Source organism: Lipotes vexillifer, unplaced genomic scaffold (genome assembly GCF_000442215.2).
Source record: "Lipotes vexillifer unplaced genomic scaffold, Lipotes_vexillifer_v1.1 scaffold217, whole genome shotgun sequence".
NCBI classification, from domain to species: domain Eukaryota; kingdom Metazoa; phylum Chordata; class Mammalia; order Artiodactyla; family Lipotidae; genus Lipotes; species Lipotes vexillifer.
The window spans coordinates 71,090-93,617 of NW_006788200.1; the positions used below are offsets into that span (position 1 = coordinate 71,090).

General features: G+C 53.2%; 1 protein-coding gene across 4 annotated transcripts in view; it reads right to left on the reverse strand.

Moving 5' to 3' along the window:
- Nucleotides 1-22,528, reverse strand: part of ACSL6 (acyl-CoA synthetase long chain family member 6) — a 61,803-nt gene that overhangs the window by 28,817 nt on the left and 10,458 nt on the right. For 2 of the 4 annotated variants that reach the window (XM_007461322.1, XM_007461321.1), the window contains exons 1-9: nucleotides 16,736-16,772; nucleotides 14,591-14,811; nucleotides 12,203-12,317; nucleotides 11,444-11,508; nucleotides 11,070-11,171; nucleotides 10,469-10,568; nucleotides 9,707-9,885; nucleotides 8,654-8,686; nucleotides 7,258-7,309 (exon numbers count right to left, since the gene is read on the reverse strand). In XM_007461322.1, the coding sequence (XP_007461384.1) occupies nucleotides 7,258-7,309; nucleotides 8,654-8,686; nucleotides 9,707-9,885; nucleotides 10,469-10,568; nucleotides 11,070-11,171; nucleotides 11,444-11,508; nucleotides 12,203-12,317; nucleotides 14,591-14,785 (841 nt within the window). In that variant the 5' untranslated portion in view covers nucleotides 14,786-14,811; nucleotides 16,736-16,772. Of the gene's footprint in view, nucleotides 1-7,257; nucleotides 7,310-8,653; nucleotides 8,687-9,706; nucleotides 9,886-10,468; nucleotides 10,569-11,069; nucleotides 11,172-11,443; nucleotides 11,509-12,202; nucleotides 12,318-14,590; nucleotides 14,812-16,735; nucleotides 16,773-22,528 lie in introns of those variants that run through there. The other 2 variants (XM_007461320.1, XM_007461319.1) reach the window with 2 other exon arrangements.

A 22,528-nucleotide genomic window follows, 5' to 3' on the forward strand; every position in this document is an offset into this window, starting at 1 on the left:
TTGTGACTTACAATCCCCATGGGACTCACCTGAGAGGGACCAGATTAGGCATGAGATGCCTAAGTTTTATCCAGGAGCAGACAAAGAGCTATCCCCACCAAGCAAGTTTAAAAGAGTAGATGGAGACAAAAATAAAGTTGCTCTCCTAATTATACCCCGTGAGGCCTTTATGCTCAACCTACTGGTGGTGACCTATTTGTCAGAAACGAGCATCAGTAATGGCACCATCTCTGTCTGACCAAGATGTGTGGTAGGCAGGGTTTTAACATGTGCTCAGGCACCTACACCCATATTGCAAATCACAGAGGCGATTCTGGGGACACAGAAAGTTACAGGATTTTAAAAATTATATTTTCTAATAGGTATCTATTAAAATATCCTCCTTTTGAAAAGAAGATCCATGCACTTTGTTTCACTGCTTGTCCTTCTTTCATCCCAGCATCTTTCCTAAAACCCAGGCCCATGTTAGGAAATTTCCCTGAATTGTCTCCTATGTATAAGTCCCACAGAGTCCCTGGGCCCACAAACTATTGTGAGAGGATCACCCAGAAATTTTCGCCCATGGATTCCCAAATTCTGGAATTTTCTAAGGAACACCCCCAAAATACTAAGTATGAAATCAGAACTGTCACAAAATATGGTCCTGTGATATACAGCTTTAGATCTGCTAGGTTGGCTGACTTACACCTGATATACTCTCAGGGGGGATGGTTTGAGAATTTCTAGAGAAACTTGTCTTCATTGATGAAAAATTTCTAAAGCCTCCACTCAGTTCAGGCCAGAACACACACAATGGTAGTAGTTATTCAATTCTGCCTAGTTAGACAAGCCCTTTTCCTCTCCAACATGATGAGAAAAGCTTACACCTTTTAGAAACAAATGTTTTCTTGTGGATATAAATGAAATTCTATAAACTTCTAGTGAGTTATAGAATGTTTTAATATTCCCAGAAATGTTCAAATTATTTCCTCAAGTCATCTCTAGATGTGGTCCCAAAGGATAAAGGAGAGGTGCACGTTGACAACAAATCCTGGGAGAAGACTTCAAGGTCCGAGTTGGGAGGTGAGAGATGAGCCTTCAAAAAGGCTCTGCCTACTTCTCTGATTCAAGCCAAGAACATACCTCTGGTAGCATTTGTTTTAAACATGATATGGTAATTTTTCCAAGCTGCTCATGTGGAAGAACAGGCTAAGCATTCCTAGCTAGACCTACGTGCCATGAAAGTTGCAGAACTGACGTTTCCTCTGGTTCTCTCCTATTCTGATGCAACGTCAGAGAGAGGTGCTGCTACCCAGGCCCTGATGTCTCAGCAGAATGAGACCTATGGTCCATTTCCCAACTTCCACTCATAAACTCGCCATCCTTGCACTTCATTTTCTCTTCAGCTACCGAAAGAAAAAAACTTCCCTAGTTTCAGATTCTGCAAACAGCATTTTGGCTTCAGCCAGTGTTCCTGGGTGGGGCACCCATGGCTGATATGCAGGGGGGCATTTCACTGGGAGAAGATCTGCCCTGGATGGATGTTGGTTCCAAGCAGGAGCAGATGTGGGGTGAAGCTGAGCTCAAGGTCTCTCCTGTAGGACGGGGTGGGAGGGGGGCTGGGAGCAGTGTTGGGTCCTCTGGCTGAGGGCTCCCTGGCTGCTTGTTTATGCCTTCACACAAAGGTGGGTTATAAAAGACACCAGTGACAGAAATGCTTTGGAAGTTGTATAATGCAGATAGAGTGTTCATCTCCCTGCTAGTGGTTCCCAAATCTTTTTTAGGATTGAGCGTTACTTTCATCAATGCCATATCCACCAATTTTTTAAACATCAAACTTGAGGACTAGCAGGAATATGTATAATAGCTATCACAGCAGCCAATTACTGAACACCAATGTGGGCACTGTGCTAGGCATTTCATACATGGCAGCTCAGTTATTTCTTGGAACAACCCTATGCTATAGGTATTAGTTGTATTCATTTAATATCCAGGGAAACTGAGGCTTGAGAGACGTTAAGAAATTGTCCTGAAGTTGCATAGCAGGAGTGCCACGATGTAGTCTTATGTATGTGATGGTGTAAAATGCGTAGGTCACGGTAAGCATTTTCCCAGACAGCCCACCTAAGCAGCCACAGCCGTAGGGCTGATGGGCATTTACATACTCAGCTAAGTGACTGGGCTTCCCTGGGCATCCTCAACTGGAACAGAAGAGATGCTCTGGTTCCGGTGGCCTCCACTCCTCCTTAGCCTCCCAGCCCCAGTGCCACCACTAAGAACTTACCTGGCCAGCTCCCTCATGCTGAGACCCTTTCATATGACTCCAGATACCTGACCCTCCCTCCCCTCCCCTCCCTCTAATCCCTCCCTCCCAAGCTGGACTCCCGTGTCCCTCACCCCAGCTGCTCTCCTGCCGAGTGCTTCAGCCCCCAGGCTTCCTCTGGAACACCCCACTCTAATAACCCCACCAAGCCAATCCAGCTACCCACCTTTTCCACTCCTCTCACAATGTGACCCCTGAGGCCCACAGTCTCCAGCCCAAGAGAGGTGCTCCTCACAGAAACTGTCACACTGAGACAGTGTGGACCTGAGACTCTGGTCCATTCATGAGGCCTCTCACCCACAGGCCAGGACCCTGACTCCATCTCCACAGAGCAGGTCCTCCATCCACCTGGCCTCCCAGAATCCTTTCTTCCTCCCTTCTTCTCCCAGGTAGGCATCTCTTAATGGTACTTGGAAGCCTCCTCTCTCACCCAACCCAAACCAAAGCTTTGGGGGCTTTGCTCCTTGAGCTTCACCTCCCTTTCTCCATCAGTGGCTCTCTCTCAAACTATGAGAAACACTTTCAGGTATTTCCAGGAAAACAACAAAATCCCCACCCTCTCTCAACCCCAGGGCCTCCACCGGCTGCCATTCTTGCTCTCTGTCATCCCTTCACAGCTAATCTTTTTTTTTTTTTTTTACTCTCTCTTACCGTATAATACTCTCTCTTACAGTATAACACACATATGGGAAAGTGCCCAAATAAGTATACAGCTCAACAGATTTTTTTCAAAGTGAACTTACCTGGGCAACTAGTACCCAGATCAAGAAACAGAACATCATCAGCATTCCAGGACACCAATATCCTGGAAGGCAACCATGGTCCTGACTTCTAAAACCAGAGAATCCTTTATCTTGTTTTTTAATTTTATATAAAAGAAATCATAGAATATTTTGTGCCTTTTTTCTTTCGCTCAACATTAAGGTATATAATTTTCTATTTGTAGATACACCATTCTATTGCTGAAGGGTCATTTGAGTTGTTTCCAGACTTTGACTTTTCAAATCGTGTTGCTGGGAACATTATGGAGCATGCCTTTTGGTGACACAGCCAAGCTTCTTAAAAGAACTGTCGGGCTTCCCTGGTGGCGCAGTGGTTTAGAGTCCACCTGCCGATGCAGGGGACGTGGGTTCGTGCCCTGGTCCAGGAAGATCCCACGTGCCGCAGAGCGGCTGGGGCCATGAGCCATGGCCGCTGAGCCTGCGCGTCTGGAGCCTGTGCTCCGCAACGGGAGAGGCCACAACAGTGAGAGGACCACGTACCGCAAAATAAAAAAGAATTGTCCACACTTGCTGAGTTGACATCCTTACCTCCCACCCACTCCTCAGTCCACCATAATCAGTTTCTGCTTCCAACCTCCCCTGTCCCAGGAGCACCAGCAGGTGTTTTTGTGGCAGCATCCTATGGATACAGCTTAGCCACTGACAATGCTGACAGGTTCTATTCTCCTCTAGCTTCTCTGGCTGCTCCTGCTCAGCCTTTATTTGGAACTCCTACCCCCATCATTCCTCTCCTGCCAGGATTCCCAGGCCCTGCAACCAGACCTCTCTTTTCCTCAGTCGACTCTCCCTCAAAGAAACATTTTCTTTCTTGCTGCTGGTCCTCTGCACATGCTGTTCCCTCTGCTGAGAATGCCCTTCCTCCTCTTCTCCTCCAGCTGCCAATCCTTCAAGACTCTGCTTAGATTTGGAATCCTTTCTGTCCCGCTGTCCTGACCTCTTGGTGGCCTAGCACTCCATGCACCCTGGGATGCAGACCCTTGAGGCAGTGAACTGCCTCATGACATAAGCTGTGTGCTCATGAGGGCAGGGCCATGTCTTGTCCATCCCTGTGTCCTCAGCCTCCCACACTAGGTCTGATGCATAGTGGATGCTCAATAAATGAGCTGAATGAATGAATCTACATAAATTAGAAAAAGAATGCTAAAAACCCATAGAGTAAGAAGGATATGTTTTAAAAGACCGCTGTAGGGACTTCCCTGGTGGTCCAGTGGTAAAGAATCTGCCTTACAATGCAGGGCACGTGGGTTCAATCCCACATGCCGCATGGCAACTAAGCCCACGTGCCCTGGAGTCTGTGCGCCACAACTAGAGAAGAGAAAAACGCATACCACAACTAAAGAGGAGACTGTGCACCACAATGAAAGATCCTGCATGCCTCAACTAAGATCCAATGCAGCCCAAAATATATAAAATAAATAAACAAATAAGAAATAAATAAATAATAAAATAAAAGACCACCGTATTTTCTTCTTTAGGAAGGGAGGGTAGCACATGAACGCATAAAGATACATCTGAACTATCATTCATGGGGCCCAAGTCCCCAGACTGGGCTACGTTATACCCACAAATTATCTTTTATTTGGAGAGGGCAGCTTGATTTCAGTCCAGCTGATGGTTATTCTGAAACGAACAACCAACCACACACCCACCCATTAGCCATCCCTGAGTACAGACAAACCCCAAGCTCTCACCTCCTCCAGGGCCTTCTTGGCCTAACTAGTGGCTCCAAAGCACTGGCTTATTCTGGGAATTTCCACAGATGTTTCCATCACACATCAAGAGAAAAATCTTCCCAGAATGATTCCACCAGAATCATGATTCAAATGTCAGATTCAGATCATATTTTCCATCTTTCCTCATTGAAAGAACGATGTGGCTCTTGATGAAGCTGAGGCCAGGACACTTATCATGGAAGGGAAGCTGTATCCACAGCTGTGATGTGCTGGACAAGAGGATGGCTACCAGAGGCACAGCACAGGCTTAGGCTAATGCCAAGGAAATCCACACGTGTAGCCAAGCAGGGTAACGTCAGGTAAGAGGCCTGCTCACTCCCCCAGCTCCGCCCTGGCACCAGCCACACCTCTGGAGTGGGAGGTTTGGGCACCGGATCACAACCTGTTTTCTAGCCTCCATACATTCTGCTTCCACCACATAGAGCCTGGGCAGGATGGCTCAGCTTCCAACTGTGACTCCATGGTCTGAAAAAGCACTGGACATGAGGCCTGCCCTCTGCAGCCAGGCAACAACACATTTCTGCATCATCAAGCTCTTTTCCAGATACAGGGGCAGCATCTGTGACTAACTGACTCAGAAGATGTGGCACCTATATACAATGGAATATGTAAAACCAATAGCTAGTGGGAAGCAGCCGCATAGCACAGGGAGATCAGCTTGGTGCTTTGTGACCACTTAGATGGGTGGGATAGGGAGGGTGGGAGGGAGGGAGACGCAAGAGGGAAGAGATATGGGAACAGACGTACAACTAATTCACTTTGTTATAAAGCAGAAACTAACACACCATTGTAAAGCAATTATACTCCAATAAAGATGTTAAAAAAAAAAAAAAGCCAGGGGGCACTCTTGAACAGCAAGGGTCCAAAGCTAAAGGCCGCGGTAGTGACCTGCCCCCAAACCCAGGGTGGAGGGACATGTCACCAAAATTTCACGTTGTGAAACTCTTGACAAAAAGCAACAAAAACCTGAAGGGCATTTTTGAATTCTGGGCTGGCTCTGGATGTCAGCTCCTGGAAAGCAAAGGCTGTGTTATTTCTCTCCTGACAGGGTTTAGCAGTCAGGTGGAAATTCTCAGACCCCCTTGAGTTAATGGCAAAAACCCACTTTGATTCAATAACATCACGTTTATCGTGATCTACCCACAAGGATTATCCTGCCTGCGGGGCTTGGTCAAGGATCTGCCAACTGCCGTGGAGGCTCCATCTGTGGAAGGCGTGGGGAACTCCAGGTCACCGCCCCATCAAGAGCTATCATCAAGGCAGGCCAGCCCTAGGTCTGGAAAAGAGGCTGGAACCTTCTTGCCCCTTCAGGCCAAGGGCAAGTGACTTCCCGAGTCATCAGATGAGATGGAGAGGCAGCAGTGGGGAGAGCACTGGGTTGTGAAATGGAAGAACAGGGCACAAGCCCTCTGCCTCCAATTGCTGCTGGTGCCCCCTTGGATAGTCTCCACCCTGCCTGCCTCACAGGTCGTGCTGAGGCCCCAGTGACACAGTGATAGGGTGAACGGGCCACTGCAGGCTGCAAAGTACTGTGCCTGTAGCCATGGTCCTCAGGTGCGTTCTGCCTCCCCCAGGAAGCCTTCCTTGCTGTTTGCACTGACACTGATGCACATGTTCCTCTATCAGCACTGGGCATGGACTGCGTCATTTTCTCTCCCTGACAGCCTTGCCCACGGCATAGATCATCTGTGCAGATGATCTTGCCCCAGATCATCTGCACTGCCCTTTCACACTTTCCCACCTCCAACTTGGCACCTTTAACCACCCAGGTAAGAAACTGGGGACAGGGACTTCCCTGGTGGTCCAGCAGTTAAGACTTCGTGCTCCCAATGCAGGGGGCCTGGGTTCTATCCCTGGTCAGGGAACTAGATCCCTCATGCTGCAACTGAAGATCCCACGTGCCGCAACTAAGATCCAGCACAGCCAAATAAATAAATATTAAAAAAAGAAAGAAAGAAAGAAAGAAAGAAACTGGGGACAGTGGTGGCAGGGGGGTTAAGGGACCGGCTCATGGCCCCCTAGCAAGTGGTGGAGGTGGGACTCAAAACCAGGCTCTCAGACACCAAATCCCACACTCCTTCCCCAGTCCCCGACACAAAGTCCAGGCAGGGGCAGGAAAACAGAGGAGTGAGAGCCCCTCCTCAGAGTAATGACGTGACCCAGCTGCCCAGCCCACCTCTGGCCCCAGCTCCAGGAAGTCTGTAGCACCCCCCCCCCCGCAGACACCCCCAGTCCACACCGTCCATTCACATCCAGCCACCCCATGTTGCCTCGTGTTGGCCACTGGGAGCAGCAGGAAGGACCCAGCATCTGGAGCCAGAAACAGGACAAGGCTCAGCCCATCCCACAGAGGGCGCCGGAGACGTCTTAGTCACCCTGCCAAAGCTGCCAGGGAAGGGTGCAGGTGGCCCTGGCTGGTGGGCTAGGAGCCTCTGCTTACCTGTCGTGCCACTTGTGAAACACACAATGGAGAGGTCACTGGGTTTCGGGGGCTGCAGAGGTGAGAAGAGAAGTGTGTTAAAGAGACCCAGTGTGCCCAGCCTGGGCCCCTCCACCAGCCAGCCCCTCTGTGCACACTCCCGTGTGTGCACTGTGTGAGGGTGCAGGCATGTGTCGGTATGTGTGCATGGCCCTGCATGCTGTCATTGGAAAGGTGAGCAGGCAAGTCCCCAGGGAAGAGGAAGAAAAACCAAGGAAACCTAACCGGACATGGACGTCGATCTGTCCCACCAACCTCACACCTGGTCCTGCTGCCTCACCTACTTGAGGCTGAGCTGAATTCTAATGGGATTGGGTTGCAGTGGCCATACCTAGGCCTCTATCAAAGATCCCATCATTCTAGGGAATGTGACCCACTTCCCCCTTCCTTCCCACTTTCTCCCAAGTGTCTGGGTTTAGGCTTGGGAACAGGAAATGTAACCCAAGAACTGAGCTGCCCACTCTGTCACTAAGATTGCTCTGCATCAGGCCCTTGCCCTGGCACTGTGCACATAGTCCTGGGGTCACTAGGAGGAGCCCACCATGACCACTTGCATGTAGAGGATGGCTTCCCGGAGGAGGTGACATGAGTTGAGACTGAAGGACAAGCAAGATCTCTCCAGATGAAGTGACGGTGGGCATTCTGGGAGAGGAACTAGCCTGGGCACTGTCAGAGGCACAAGAGACGGCATGCTGCGGGGCCAGAGAGCAGCTCTCTAAGGCTGGGGCACAGTGTGTGGAGGTGGGGACACACCAGGGGCTACTCATGGTGTAGGGCCCTGGGAAGCAGGGATTGACCTGCTGAGGCCTGTGTGTGAGAAAGCTCACAGGCTGGTGAGAGTGGGAAGAGCTGAGCTGCAGAGGGAGCTGGAGGCGAGAGGCCGGGTTAGAAAGCTCACAGCCCCTACAAGGCCCTCCCAGGGGCTGTGACCCTCCCTGGTGACTAGAGCCCAGGGAGGATCACTCGGGGATGACACACAGAAAAGTTCAGAGAGCAAAGATGAACAAAGACAGCAGATGCCACAAGGGGTCCACTTCCGAGTCTGTTGCTGCTCCTATCTATCCCATCCTCGGGAGAGACTGCTATATCGAAAGGGAAAACATAAGACCTCCCAAAGAAAAAGTTACTGGAGACCCAAGGGTGTCCAGGATTGGCTGCCCTTTTTTCTCCCTCCCAATGTCTGACTCCCGTTCCAGGTCGTCCTGGGTGCCCCAAGGGGACATTTCCTGAGTTGCTTATTAACACAGGGCTGCTACTCTGGCCCCTGTACCAAGCCTTGTGCACAGCGAGGGAGTCTGTGAGGACGTGCCCAGGACACCATAGTGCTCAGTCAAAACCTGCTGGCAGATGAGCTTACCACAGGAACGTGGTGATTCCGCTGGCCACAGTCCTGGAAGAGGAAAACACTGTTTTTAAATGCTCGAGAGTTCTAATCAATCAAAATAAACAGCACAGTATGCCCTGTTCCCGCGGCAAGCCCAGAGTCCCAGACTCCCTGCCCAGATGTGGCCCATGCAGAGACACCACCTCAGCGGTCTCTCCTCAGATACACATCCAGGCCTTGGCCACCCACACATCACAGACAGCAGCCTGGGGCCCAGGAAGAGGCTAAGCACTGTGCACATGCACAAGTGGGAGACAGCCTGAGGGGCCCACGGTACGTCTAGACGCATGCTCAAGACACAGTGGCTAGGTGGCCCAGGCTTGCAACTAAGTGGTCAGGGCTGGAGGGGCAGATGGGGACTGCCAGCTTAGGTGTGGCCCCTAAAGCCATGGAGGGGCACAGGCCCTCCATGGCTGTGTGGGTACATTTAAGAGCAGACAGGGAGACAGGAGAAGAAATGGAGGGCCCACAGGCCTAGATCCAGAAGGGCACAGTGGGGGTCAGCTGCTACTGAGCAAAAGGCCTGAGGCCCCGGAGGATGTCCTGGGTCACTCCAGCAGGCCATAAGCTGCCACCAGCTTAATGTCTCTGCAGAGGCCACGCAAAGGAAAATTTGTTCTGCTGGCTGCTGGGGGTCTGGGACACAACTGCAAGAACCTCTCCAAGACTTCTGGACCTCAAGTTTACTACAGTCCTCAGGCTCAGACAGGCTGGCTGTTAGCTGGAAATGAGGAGGCTCCGGAGGCTGTGGGGGTAGCTCTGGGGCAGGCTGGCACCACCATCTACCTGTTGGTGCCTGTGTCACTAACTGTGCCAAATAACTGAGCCCATCTCAAAGAGGATGCCTGTGGGTACCAACCCCACTACCCACCACCAGCCCTTGTGAAGTCTGCCCTGTTTGAACCCTGACACATCCTGATGGCCCAAGACATCCATCCTAGGGCATAAGACGGGCAGATAACCGGCAGCTCTGGCTCAGTGGCCAACCAGCTGTGGCCAGGAAACAGCCCAGAAGCAGACCCTCACCTCCACAGCCTGCATGGACTTAATGACCACCCCGCAGTCTTGCCCTCTGTCTTTCAAAGCTTCCTCAAATGGTTCCATGAGGATGATCAGCTTGAGCCCTGGTGTCTCCTTCCTCTCCACGTGCTCCAGCAGAACCACAGCTTTCTGAGGTTTATCCACGATCACAGTGCTGATGTTGGCTGCAGGGACCACCAAGGAGAGTCAGGCTGTGCGGGCACAGGCTGTGACCGTGGGCAGCACACGCCAAGCAGTGGAACCATGGGCTGTGTGTGCCACATGATAAGCTTGTGTGTAAATAAATACGTACGACAAGCCATGTGGGACACGTATTGTGTCCGGAGGAAAGTGCACAGAGCCTGGATGGAGCCAAGGGCAGAAGACCAGGGAATCTCCCGGGGTAGATTCCAAGCATTCCTTTTCTTCAGGCTCAGCCCCCATTGTCCCTGGTCTGTTTGAGATATTTACCACCCCCCAGCATCTTCCTCAAGCTGAAGTGAACTCAGGGTTGGCAGCCTACGTGGAGGTTGGTACAGAGTCTCCTTCTTGGCAGCCCTACCCTGTGGAAGGAGCCTTTGGGTGAAGTCCAACTGGGGACAGCTGGACTCAGGAAGCCAACTCAAGGGCCAAAGTGGAAGCCCCCAGCGTTCTCTGAGAGCGGAAGCAAAGTACTTATTAGTGTCAAACAATCAGCATAAGCTGAAAAGGGCTGGGAGGAGGAGGTGGGGCTGCCTGCCAGGGGCAGGAGGGGGCAGCTGGGCTCACCTGTGTCAATGATGTAGCGGATTGCCCCTGGGCCCAGGGTGTCATAGAGCGGGACCACCACCATAGAGTATGTGTAGCAGGCAAGCTCTGCGATGATCCACTGTGGAGACACACAGGCTGGGGGGAAGGGGGAGCACAGAGCAGACAGCAGGGCTGCACTGCCCTCAGGCCTTAGGCACGGGGCTACCTGATCGGGGTCCTGTGCCGAAAGCGCTCCGCACAAGGCAAGGGATCCATAAAGCTGACCCGTTGAGCCTGCTCCCCCACGGTCTTCTAGACCTACTTGCCCCAGGGAATTACGGGACTCAAAATAACCCCAGGCCCACCTCCGGGGTTTGCATGGCCTTCTTCCCCAGATCCTTCTTCCCCCATGGCTCAGGGAGCCACTGTTTGGACAGCTAGGTAGGGTGTAGATGGAACTTGGCTGGAATGTGCAGCCCTGATGAGGGACAGAGCCAAGGGAGTGGGGGATGGCATGGACCAACGATCTCCAGTTTTCCTCTTGTCCCAGGCCCTAGAGACAGCGGGAGCAGGGCTGTTCTACGGTACCCAAGCTTGTGTTCCACTGATGCCTCTAAAACCAGTTAAGGCAGGTGCTCACCTCTGGTCGATTTTGTGCAAAAACGCCGATAAACTGATCTGTACATGGTTTACAATTGTGCTGGAGAAGTCCAGACCCTAGAAATTCAGCCCTGTCGGCCACCTGCACACAAACATGGGGCAGTGATGGGAAAGCAAGGACTCTTCAGCAGGGAAGGGAGATCCCCAGGTGGGATTTCTACGGTCTGAGGGAGCTCCCCAACTCCCTACTCAGTGATGCTGGAAGTCCTAAGAGGTTGCTGCCAGGAGTTTGGCAGACAGTGCAGGCAAGGAAAAAAATGACTCTCTGAGAGCCTCCAGGGTGCCCACAAGCCCCCCCACCAAGTGCCAGGTCTGTGTGGGTGGACAGGGTGGGGCCTGTCTTCTATTACTCACCTCCTGGTAGGACAGCCACTGATAAGGCTTCTTGGGATTCCTGAAGCCAAGACAGGGTCCATTCCCTACATAGAGATAAGCAGGCCTTGTGCCAGGGAGGAGGGCAGGGTGTGGGAGCCACTGAACCTGCCCATCAGACACCTGGATCAATATCCCATCCTGGGAGGTGGTCCATGGGCCAAATGAACTGCTCCCCAGCTGTCTGTCTAACCTGCTGAAGTCCAAGAAGGCCTAAAGTGCACAAGCATGGCATCTCCCCAGGGAGATCAGGAAGGCCCAGGAATGGGAACAGACACAGCGCTAGTTCCCACAATGACCTGTGTGATGCAGCCCCAAGAAGACATGGAGACCTGGGGCCCACTGGCCAGAGGTGGCAGTTTGCCTCTCTGTGACAACTCCCTTCACCCCACGCCATGGGTCACCCAGACATCTCGGAGGCTCAGGTTCAGAACCATGCCAGCCAGTAGCCTGCAAGTTCAAGGCTCACGAGGGGCTGCAAATAGGAGATATAGAATATGAGCAAAGAGACAGCTTAAGGTCAGCAGTTCTCAGGGCTGTAATAAAGCAGAGGTCAGCCCTTTGGCCTCAAAATGCAGCTACTCGTCTGACTGGGTGGCAGGAGGGCCAAGAATGGCTTCTCTCCTCTGAACCTGGGCATGACTCGCCTGCCATACCCCTGGAACCATGCTTGCTCACCCACACCCTTGCACGTGCTCAACCCCTGCCACAGCCCTTCCACACCCCCATGGCCCCTCTCACCTGAGATGCTAAGTCCACGGCGGAACACCTCATACATGGTCCTGGCATCGTCATAGTAGTGGGTGAGCAGTTGAGGGCCATCCCCTATCACGGATCGCCGGGCCCCACCACTGTCCTATGAGCCAAGCACAGGCCAGAGAAGCTGGCTGATGCAGGCAGGCAGGGGTATCAGGAGAGGGCACCAGCATGCACCAGGCTGTACATGGCTTGGATACACATCCGGGCCACATAGTTGGAGCTGGGACACACTCTGTGTGCACTCACACACATGGCCTACACGCACCTGGGCTGTACACACGCGCCTAGAGCCCATGCTCCGCAACAAGAGGAGCCACCGCAATGAGAAGCCCTTGCACTGCAACGAAGAGTAGCCCCCACTCGCCGCAACTAGAGAAAGCCCGGGTGCAACAAAGACCCAACGCAGCCAAAATAAATAAATTAATCAAATAAAGAAAGAAATAGAAAAAAATTTTTTTTTAAAAACAAAAGGGTTTACTGAGAAGAATGAGGAACAAGGAATGGCGGTTTCACCAGAGGCAACAGGGAGTGCAAACACATGGGGCAAGAGGCACCTGGGAGCCTGTAGGCAATTCATGCCACTCCAAGTGGTAAATGGAGGAGGCCAGAGAGGCTGCAGATCAAGGTGAGGAGTCTGAGCTTTAGGTTGAGGGCAATGGGGAGCAGGGAAGAATTTTAAGCCAGGGTGAGTGACATGATATGAATTGTTTCCTACCGTGTAGCACACAGAGTAAATGCTACCAGGCCCTCTATGATCTGGGCCCCTCTTTCCTCTCTCATCTCATTTCCTACCACTCTCTCCTTTCCTCCTTCACTATAGTCACTCCAGATTCCTACACTCCTGGGGGATGAAGCAAGGGAGGGCTCCATCCTCCCCAGGAAGGGAGGCCTTAGCTGTGTCCATGCCCTGTCCTCCCAGCCAGATCCATGAGGCGACTCACTCTGTGGCGCTCAACCTGACCCCATCCAGACCACTGTCACCTCCAGCCCAGAAGCCCCAGTTGCCTCCTCATGCCTGCCCCTGCCAAAGCCACAGCAAAAACTGGCCCTTTCTCTCCTACTACTGACAGCCTCAAATAAATCCAGGCTGTCCATCTCCAAGGGTCCCTGCCCAGTTAATGGGGCTTTGTCCTTGCTGGCCTCTCCAGATGAATTGTAACTGTAAGCTTACCAAAAATAATTCATCTGAGTGCTTTCTCTGCATCATCTCACCGAATCCTTATCATAACTTTAGGAAGCAGATACTCTTTTTATTGCCCACTTGACACATGAGGAAACTGAGGCTCAGAGAGTTAAGAAACAGCCGAAGACCATCAGGCTAGTAAGAGGCACGGCCAGCTTGCAAACCCACGGCTGCTGGTAACCACAGGCTACTGACGCATCCGCAGCCCCTCTCCACCTCCCAGCCACACCACATGAATTGCCATTTCCCAAAGGCACCAGGTGTGTTATCACACACTCTCACATCTGCACACATCATTCCCTCTGCTGGAAAAATGCCCTAAAGATCCCAGCCCTATCTTGACCTGAGCCCTCTCCCACCAGGCCAAACTCTGTCATGCTTTTGATCGGTACCTGCACGACATACCATCGAGAGCAAAAGCAAGGTGCTGCACAGTGTATGCGGTATGTTACCGTTTTAAAAGGTGAGCAGACATCTATACATTCGCTTGTGGACAACTGCTAACACAATTCTCAGGGGAAGAGAACTTAGAGGCAAGGGGAAGAAGGTGGAAGCTTTTCAGTCTAGGTCCTTTGGTTGCTTTTGAACTGTGTGACTATATTATCTATTCAAAATAAATGGAATTAAAGTTCTTTAAAAAGGCAAAATAAACTCCATAAACTTAAGAAAGAAATCTCACTGGTCCTTCTAGAGAGAGCCTGGAACACCCTTGTCCAGGCTGGGCCACCATCCCTTCTTCCCTCAGTGGCTCTACCTGTGAGTCTGTGTGCTCTGTGAGGGCAGGGCCCTGGGTGGGCTCAGCTCTGGGTCCCAGCTCCAGACCAGGGTTGGGCACAGGGAGAATCTGGGAGGGAATTTACCTGGTAGCCCCTTGAGCACATGCTTAGACCGCCTACTGAGGCAACTGTAAGCCAAGGCCCCCTACCCAAGAAGCAGGCAAACCAGAGGCACAGGGCAAAGCCAAGGTCAGTCTCTGCCCAGCCTTTAGTTACTGGGAGAGGCAGAAGGAGAATCTAGTAGGAGAGCCTGCCCAGGGCCACTTCTAGGCTTACTGGCTGGCTGCCGGGAGAAACGGAGATTCTCTGGGCCATTTGAGGTCAAATAAGCCATAAGTTTGGCTTCTTCCTTCAAGATGCCTGTCACCCGCCTACTACTTCCCACAGCCCCATTGCTCACACCCTGCTCACCTCCACCTCCTCTGACTGCATCAGGAGATTGCACGGTGGTTGCAAGGCCTTTGGCCGGTGAGTGAACCAGTAGGCGAGGATGGCAGCCAGTGCACCCATACTCACAAGGGTGGTGGCTGAGAGGCTGTGGAAAAACTGGCCCAAGTCGCCTAGCTCGGGCAGCCGCAGCATCCTCAGGATCTCCTGAGTCTGCATCTTCTCCAGAAGCGAGAGGATGAACTCTGCAGGAAACAAGAGGCAGGTGAAGGAGGAGCCCTGATAGGAGGCAAGGGAGCAGTCCTGGGCCTCTCCTCCCGTCTTGCGTCACAGGCAACACACTGATCTTGGCCAGGCCTCGAGTGAGTTGGGGTATACAGCCTCCTGGTGCAACACCGTGTATCCTGAAAGCTGGGTGCCTGGAAGGGCCTTTCCCAGTGACAGGCCAGAGAGCCCTTAGCAGTCACACCGGACAGTCACACATCCGGCCCAGTTTTCCTGAGAAACATACACTCAGGCCCTGGGCCCTGCCTGACACGTACTTCCACATCTTTCAGGAGTAGAGAGCGTGCTCTGACAGCTCTGGAGTTAACACCTCCTGAGCCCTAGGGCCCGGGTGTACTGCCTCTCCTGTGTGGTCATAGCATTTTGCTTATCCTTGCTCCTGCGACGTGGACTGGACAGAGGGGCGGCAGGTGTGCCTAGCACAGTGCCCAGAACGACGGGGGGTGAAGGGATGCAAACTCCTTCCACTCCACCTCGAAGCTGCCAGCACCAGGCTCTCACCCTAAGGGACCCAGAGAAAGCAAGGTGGCAGAGCCCACAGAACAGCCCTGACAGACACTTCCTGCCCTCGAGATCTGAGGACAATGACCTACTTGACAAGGGTCCAGTGGATGACACACAGCAGAGTCCCCTTAGGCCCACATCCTGGCCCACCATGGGCTCTCCTTGAAGAAAAGTTGTAGCCAAAGGCCTGCCAGCGCCAGAGGTAATGCTGGGGCCATCTTTCTGAGGAATAGCCGAGTTCCCAAGAGCAGCCAGGGTGAGGTCCGGGCACTGCTCTCTGACCCCAGACTGCACTGCAGCTCTGCACCACCACAGACCGAGACCCAAGAAGAAGAGCTAGCCCCACCATTAACTAGGCCTGTGTTGTCCTCCCTAGGATCCCATCTGCTAATGTCCAGAGGAAAAAGAGGTGCCAGAGGGGAGCAGGAGTTAAGCTGGTGGGAAGGGAAAGGAATGTAGGCTCGGAGACAAAGGGCTCAGCAAAGTGCTGTGTGCACTCCTAGGGGTAACGAGAATCCCTGGTGACATTGCATATGGTGGTCTGGGTGCCATGCTCACCCGCTGCAGTCCAAGTGGACAGAGTGAGCCTACAGGGGCACATGGGAGGATGCCCTGAGGTGGGCAGTGGGAGCTTTCCTGTGAGAAGCACTGGTGACTGAATTTGGTTCAAAGAGGGAAGTCCCCAAGTGCCACCATGTCCTCCTGTTAGCTGCTGAGTGAAGTAGTGTTGGCAGAACAGACATATGACCAGCTGGGCTCAGGGGTCTGCACCTTGCCTAGGACTGAGGAAGGGAGCCAGGGAGGGCCAGCTGGGGCCTTCTTGGTGTTACTGTCCACCCGAAGGGCCTAAAGCTAGAATTGCTGTATGACACCTATAGGTCTGCCAGCTCAATGAGGACTGTGTGGGCTCCAGGCTGACAGTCACTGGCTTTCCATCCCCAACCTTTGGGTGCATGGCTGTTGTTTCCCTTCTTGGGAAAGAATGAGAAACCCAACAACAGCTACTCTGCAGCCACGGGATATGAGCCAAACAGCAATTTTGAGAAGAGAGAAGAGATGTCTGCTGAACTCCCAGTAAGTGGCATTTATGCTGAACTGTAACATCACCACACCAAAAATAAGGCCAAGGCTGTGCAAAGCCATTGTAGAGAAAGCAGGCAAAGCTCCAGAGTTCAAGTCCCTTCTCCTTCACTTATGAGCTATGCTAGGTTGAGCATACCCCACTTCTTTAGACCTCTTCTTCCCCATCTTTAAAATGGGGACATTATCACTCAGGCATGTAAAGCTCCTCATACTGGATCTGGCATAGCTGGAGGCATGCTGGGACTAAAGAGATGGCTAGAAGTATGCCTGTCAGACCAAGGAGGCTGCTCAGTCCACGTAGGAATAACCACTGGACAGAGGTGGCCGAATCCAGGTAGTACAGGAGTTTATGCTCTACAGATGGCACGACAGGCTGTCTGAGTCCGGGGAACACTCATCAACCACCTACAGGCTCTGGGTGAGAGAAGTGAGCCCCCAGCCAGCCAGAGCATTCTCACTGAGTCCCTGAGCCGGAAATCCAGTTTTACCAGCGGCCTCCTTGAACTGGATCAGTTTTGAGGCCATCCCACAGGAACAAACCACTCCTGGCATATTGGTCAAATTAAGGTTCTGCATCAGCAGAGGGCAGGCTATGGACCGCAGTGAATTCACCAAGGAAAACTGCTCTGGGGAGGACGCTTGGCAGGAGGCCAGCTGGCTTTCCTGGGAGATTTACTTCCTTAAGCTGCAAATGGCAGACTAAGTCACAGCCAGGCCCATCAGCTAAATGACTCACTACATAGTGGAAAATCTAGATATGCCCACCAGCTCCTGGGGTGAGCTCTGAGAGCTGAATGAGGTTTCCTCTAATGGACTGAACTGACTCCATAGGCTAGGAAGCCAAGGCCCAAGAAGTCCTGGCTCAGCTCTAAGGCTCAAGTACGTGGTCCCAAAAGTTTTAGAGAAAACCCCAGAAGGATGCCTTACTACCACCAGTCCCCAGCCCTTGGCAGTTGCTCACAGGCCCTAAGCTACAGCCGAAAGTGGGTACTGGTTGCAATGCTGGGGTTGTCACAGAGCACAGACAAGAATGGCCAAGGCATCCACCCACCCACCCATCCACCTACCCATTCACCTAGCAGACCCTCATATGGCCTCTGCTCTGAGCTAGCTCAGTGCTGGGCACTGGGACAAGCCAGATGTGGGCCTGCCCGCAATCTTATGGGGGAAATACATGAGGCAGTGGGCAGTGCCGTGAGTGCAGTTTGGGCTGTGCATGGGGAACCAGAGAAGATGCCCAACTCAGGTATGGAGAGTCAGGGCAGGCTTCTGGCAGGAAGTGGTATTGATGCTGAGACTGAAGGATAAAGAGGAAAGGGTGTCCCAAGCAGAGGGAAGCAAATATGCAAAGGTTGGAGCTGAGGGAGACCATGCAGCACTTAGCAAACTAAATATTCTCTCAGGAAATAAAGTCTTGAGCCCATGAAATCTTGCACGAGGGTCAGTGCCACAAGTCTGAGGCTGGTTTCCCAGATGTGCAGAGCTTTCGGCCATCACCAAAGTATCAGTTTCCAGGAGAGGGAAGAAGAGAGCTTGCCTAAACTTCCTGAATTGCTAGTATGTGGGAGCCCATGCCTACACACTGCACTGCTCGATCCTCATGGCAGCTCCACGTACTCATTATAAGGTGAGGACATAGAGACTCCACTGAAGAAGTTACCTGCCATTCACAGGGACACAGTGAGCAAGCAGGGGAGCCAGGACTCGAGCCCCAGACGACTATGGCCTCTCAAACCACTGCCTTGTGTTGCATCGCAACCCTAACCCTTGCCTACACTGTACCATCCATACCCAAACCCATGCTCTCCTCTGCAGTAGTGCTGAACCCACAGAAAACCATCTTCAGGCCTGCTTAGAAGAGCCCAGGCAGGTTGCAGGGGGTAGGGGCCACCAGAGCCCGTAAGCAGGGATCAGCCAGTCAGGCCAGTCATTTGCTCTTCACCACACACACACCACAGGTGGGCTCCCTCCTGGCCTCACCTTATGAACTTGCCATCCTCCTATGGCTGGGTTCTCTTCCAGGAAGCCCACTCGCATAGGACGCTGGAGGGTGGTGGGAAAAGGGCTTGGCTACCCACTCCGCCTCAGGCTTCTATTTAGGTGCCCACCCCTAAGGAGGCGTCTGAAGTGACTGCAGCTCCTCTAGTCCTAAGGCTGAGCCTGTGCCCCTTCCTGGCTGGGCAGCAACCAGAGGGTGTCATTCTTACAGGCTTGCCAACCTCAGACAGTCACGGGTGCTTGCACATACCGTGAGATGCCCTTCAGACCGCCGGGAGCCACTGGAGTGGAGAGCTGCAAATTCAGGTCCTCTGAGGACATGGACCTCAGAGCCAGCCTGTGCCACCAGGCCTTTGGCTTGGGGCAGAGCAGAGCCTGGGCCTGGGAGTCTGGTCTTATCTCATTATTTCACAAGGCCTTGGTCTCTTCTGACCTCCTCTCCTTCTCTGTCCCTGGGGTCCCAGCCATGGCTACCTCCTTCCATGCCCCCAGGAGGCTCTCTTGGTTGCAGCAGCATGGGGCACAGGGGGCATGGGGGAGGGGGACAGCACCCAAGGGAATCAGTGGTGCTGGTGTTGCCAAGAAAGCGGCTAAGAGTGTTTGTAAATATTCACCTGGCAGGGGGACCCAGCCCTCAGCATTAACTAGCCTCCACTCCTCTAGCACATCCTATGCCTTCGCCTTGGGCATAGACCAGTTCAGAATACCAAGTGGTGGCACAGGCTGGTTCAGGGCACATGGAAGGTGGGTAGTGAGAAGCATAGCTGTCAAAACCCAGGAAGGGAGAGAATAGGAGGAAGGGGGCCCTGGTCAGAAGTATTTTGACTTCAAGGGGGCAGAAGCAGAGCCCCAGGGCACATTTCCAGTGGAGATGGCCCTGAGACCCATGGCTCCACTCCAAGAGCCCTCTGCTGGTCCAGCTTCCTGACTCTAGACCTTCACGATCTAGCAAGATGGTTCTATCAGGACTACTTCCTAAACACCTCCCAAACCTGACCACTCCTCTCCAGCCCCCTGGCCTGGCCACCACCAGCCACCACCAAGTGCTGCCCAGACTCCCACACCAATCTCCTCACAGGTCTCCTTGCTCTAACCAGTGTTTACACTGATACCAAAGTTATGTTCCTGATACACAGACATAACCATATCATGCCGCTGCTCAAAAACCTTATCTGGCTCCCTCCTACCTTAGGACAAAAATTCAAACTCATAATGCTGGCACTGAGACCCTCCATGATCCTCAGATTCTTCCCTCCCCTTAGAATCATACCAGCTTTGCTCTGTATCAGCCTGGAGGCAGGTGGGGGTCCTTGCAATGGGGTTCCAGGTCTATGCAAACTTCTGAGGGCTTCAGAAATGGGGAAGCACAAGGCAAGCCAGCAGATCATTAAAGAACCTCCTTAACTTCCAATGAAGAGCTCTGAAATGAAATCATGACCTCTCAGGGGCCAGGGGCCCCAGCAAACAAGTCAGGGAAAGGGCCCAAAGGGGAGTCCTTGTGCTGGACTGACCCGGGTCCAAATCCTGACTCATACTCTTGAAAGTTGTATGACCTTGGACAAGTCACCTTACCCTTCTAGCCTCATCTCAAAAATCTCATGGACAGAGAATAAGGTACCAGGCATGCAGTAAGGGAGACATTCAGTAGATAGAAGTTTGCTGAAGCAGTTACTCTGTCTCTGCCAGCCAAAAGGGCTCAAAGACAACTTGCAACGCAAGTTCGCATTCACATCCTACCTTTCCAGCAGGCTCCTGGCACTGGGGAGGCAGCTGAGCTGGTCCCACTAGTACCAGCCTCCCTTTATGAAGGATGTGTGGGGTTTAGGGAGAGAGCTTACCACATCTTGATCAAAGCTCAAAAGTGGCGAAGGTCCTACCCCAAGTCTGCCCTCCTGGGGTCAGCCGATGGCAACGAATGCCTGCTCTGAGAAGCTGGCTGGTGGTAGAGGCTCTAGCAGTGGTGGCAGAGGCTCCCTGGCAGCTGTGGCGGCAGGTCTGGCAGGGACCCGGGCACAGAACAGCTCTATGGGGAGCCGCTGGCCCCTCCAGGCCCCCCGCTGCCCCTCCCCTGATCTGCACACGGGGCAGTGCTGGCTCAGATCAGCTCAGAGGCAAGCAATCCAGCCTTAACCCCAACTCTGCCAGGTTGCAAGAGCCTCAGTTCACACCCCTCTGCTTCTCCCCACCCCTACCCTGTCTTCAGTCCTGGAGAGGAGTCCATCAGAAGGGTTGCCTAAGGACAAAGTCTTCTTACACAACTATCTGTGGCACTGATTAAGGGCCAGGCCCTCAGCCGTGGGCTGGGGACCTGCAGGCCGCACAAGCGGTAGGGGTGGTGGGAATGGTGGAAGTGGGTGTGGAGAGGCCAGATCCCCGGTGCCGAGGGCAGCCTGCACTGTTGCCCAGGAATCTCCTCCAGCACCTTCCAGGGGCTGTCTCCACCCCCAACCCCACAAGGTCACAACCAGTCTACTCGGGGAGAGGAAGGAGACTAGGCACAGTCCCAGATAAAACATCTGCTCAGAGGTGCTCTGGGCAGTGGGGACCCTCCAGACCAAGCACCAGGGTCAGCAGGTAGAAGATAATAGCTTAGCTCCCCCACAGACCCCAGGGCAGCACACCAGCCCCCTCCTTAAAGCCTGCCCTGAGAGACGCTTTCCTGGCTTGCCAGGGGGATGGCCATCCTGGAGCCAGAATCCACACCCAGGCCTGTTGGAACCAAAGCTGAGCCCCAAACTCCCTCAACACCTCTGGCAGACAGACTGGGACAGTGAGGTCCCAGGACACCCAGGGCCTCACTCCTGCAAGATTTCTCCACTGGGTGAGGAGTTGGGGTGGTGATCGCGTATGGCCTTTTTTGACTCCTACTTCCAAGGCCAGGGTGTGGCTGGGCTCACAGCAGGTACATGGTAGCCGCTGTGGAGAGTAAAAGGCAGGTCCAGCCCGCAGGACCCAGCTCAACACTCCCAGGCCCTACTCACAACCCGTGCTTCCGAGTCTTCCAGGACAGGGCCGCTGTCTGCCCAAAACCATCCGCCTCGTCTGCAGCAAGACCGCCCCAGGTCGCTGCCCAGCACTCTGAGCTCCCTCTCGAGAGCTGTGTTCATAACCTGCCTGGAAACTCTAGAGCCCACAGGCCTTGCAACACATTCCCTGGGGCTGATAGCGCTTCCACTACTCACCCCACCATCTGGGGCAGGTGGGCCGCGCAGAGAGCTTCCTGCCTCAGCAGCCCTAACCTGGAACTTGGCAAAAGCTTGCCTGGGCTCCCAGGCCCCAGCCTCCAGCAACACACCTGGAGGAAGCTTTAAAATGCACAAATCCCTGAGGACCAACCCTCAGCCCCCAAAGCCCCTTTTCCTTCCTTCTTGGCAGGACCCTTACTTTTCTCTGTACATATTCAGAGATGTTGTTAACTAAGATGAAAGCCTCCTTTAATGCTTCTCAGGGCAGCTTCTGGGGCAGAAAATCCAGTAGACAAAACCAAGGTCCTGGCTGACGGAAAACCACACAGGGTGCCAGAGGCAGAGAGTCACGGCCCAGCAGTGCTACCCCAGGAAGTGTGTGGCCCAGGTACTAGGTTAAGAAAAGCACAAATCTCACCATCACACCTGTGTGACCCTGATCTGTAGAGACACAAACACAGCAGCCCACACTCAGCTGGTTCCCACCCCATCCACACAGGGATTCACACTTGTCTGTGCTGCGAGAGGGGCTTTCTCTCCACCTTCCTCCTGGGTTTTAATTAGAGTCACAGAACCACAGACGACTGGGGCAGACATGGGGTCAAGGGCCTCCCCGAGCTGGCAATTGCCAGGTGAGACCCACCGCATGTTCCCCCAAGAGAGATGGGCCCAGAATTCAGGGTTGCTGGGTTACAGGGTGGCTCACCTGCCGAACCTCCCTGAGGAGCCTGATTATAGCTCTGAAGGTTTACTTAAGCCTCTTGAATGTAGAAAGGCCTAACTAAAGTTGGCTGTGCCTGACCACTGCACAGGGCCCCTGTCTCAATAGCCCGACCCGACCATGAACATGCCTCCCCTCCAGCAATTCACTGGGGGTGGGAAGCAGCCCCCAGCACCCTCTGCCCCC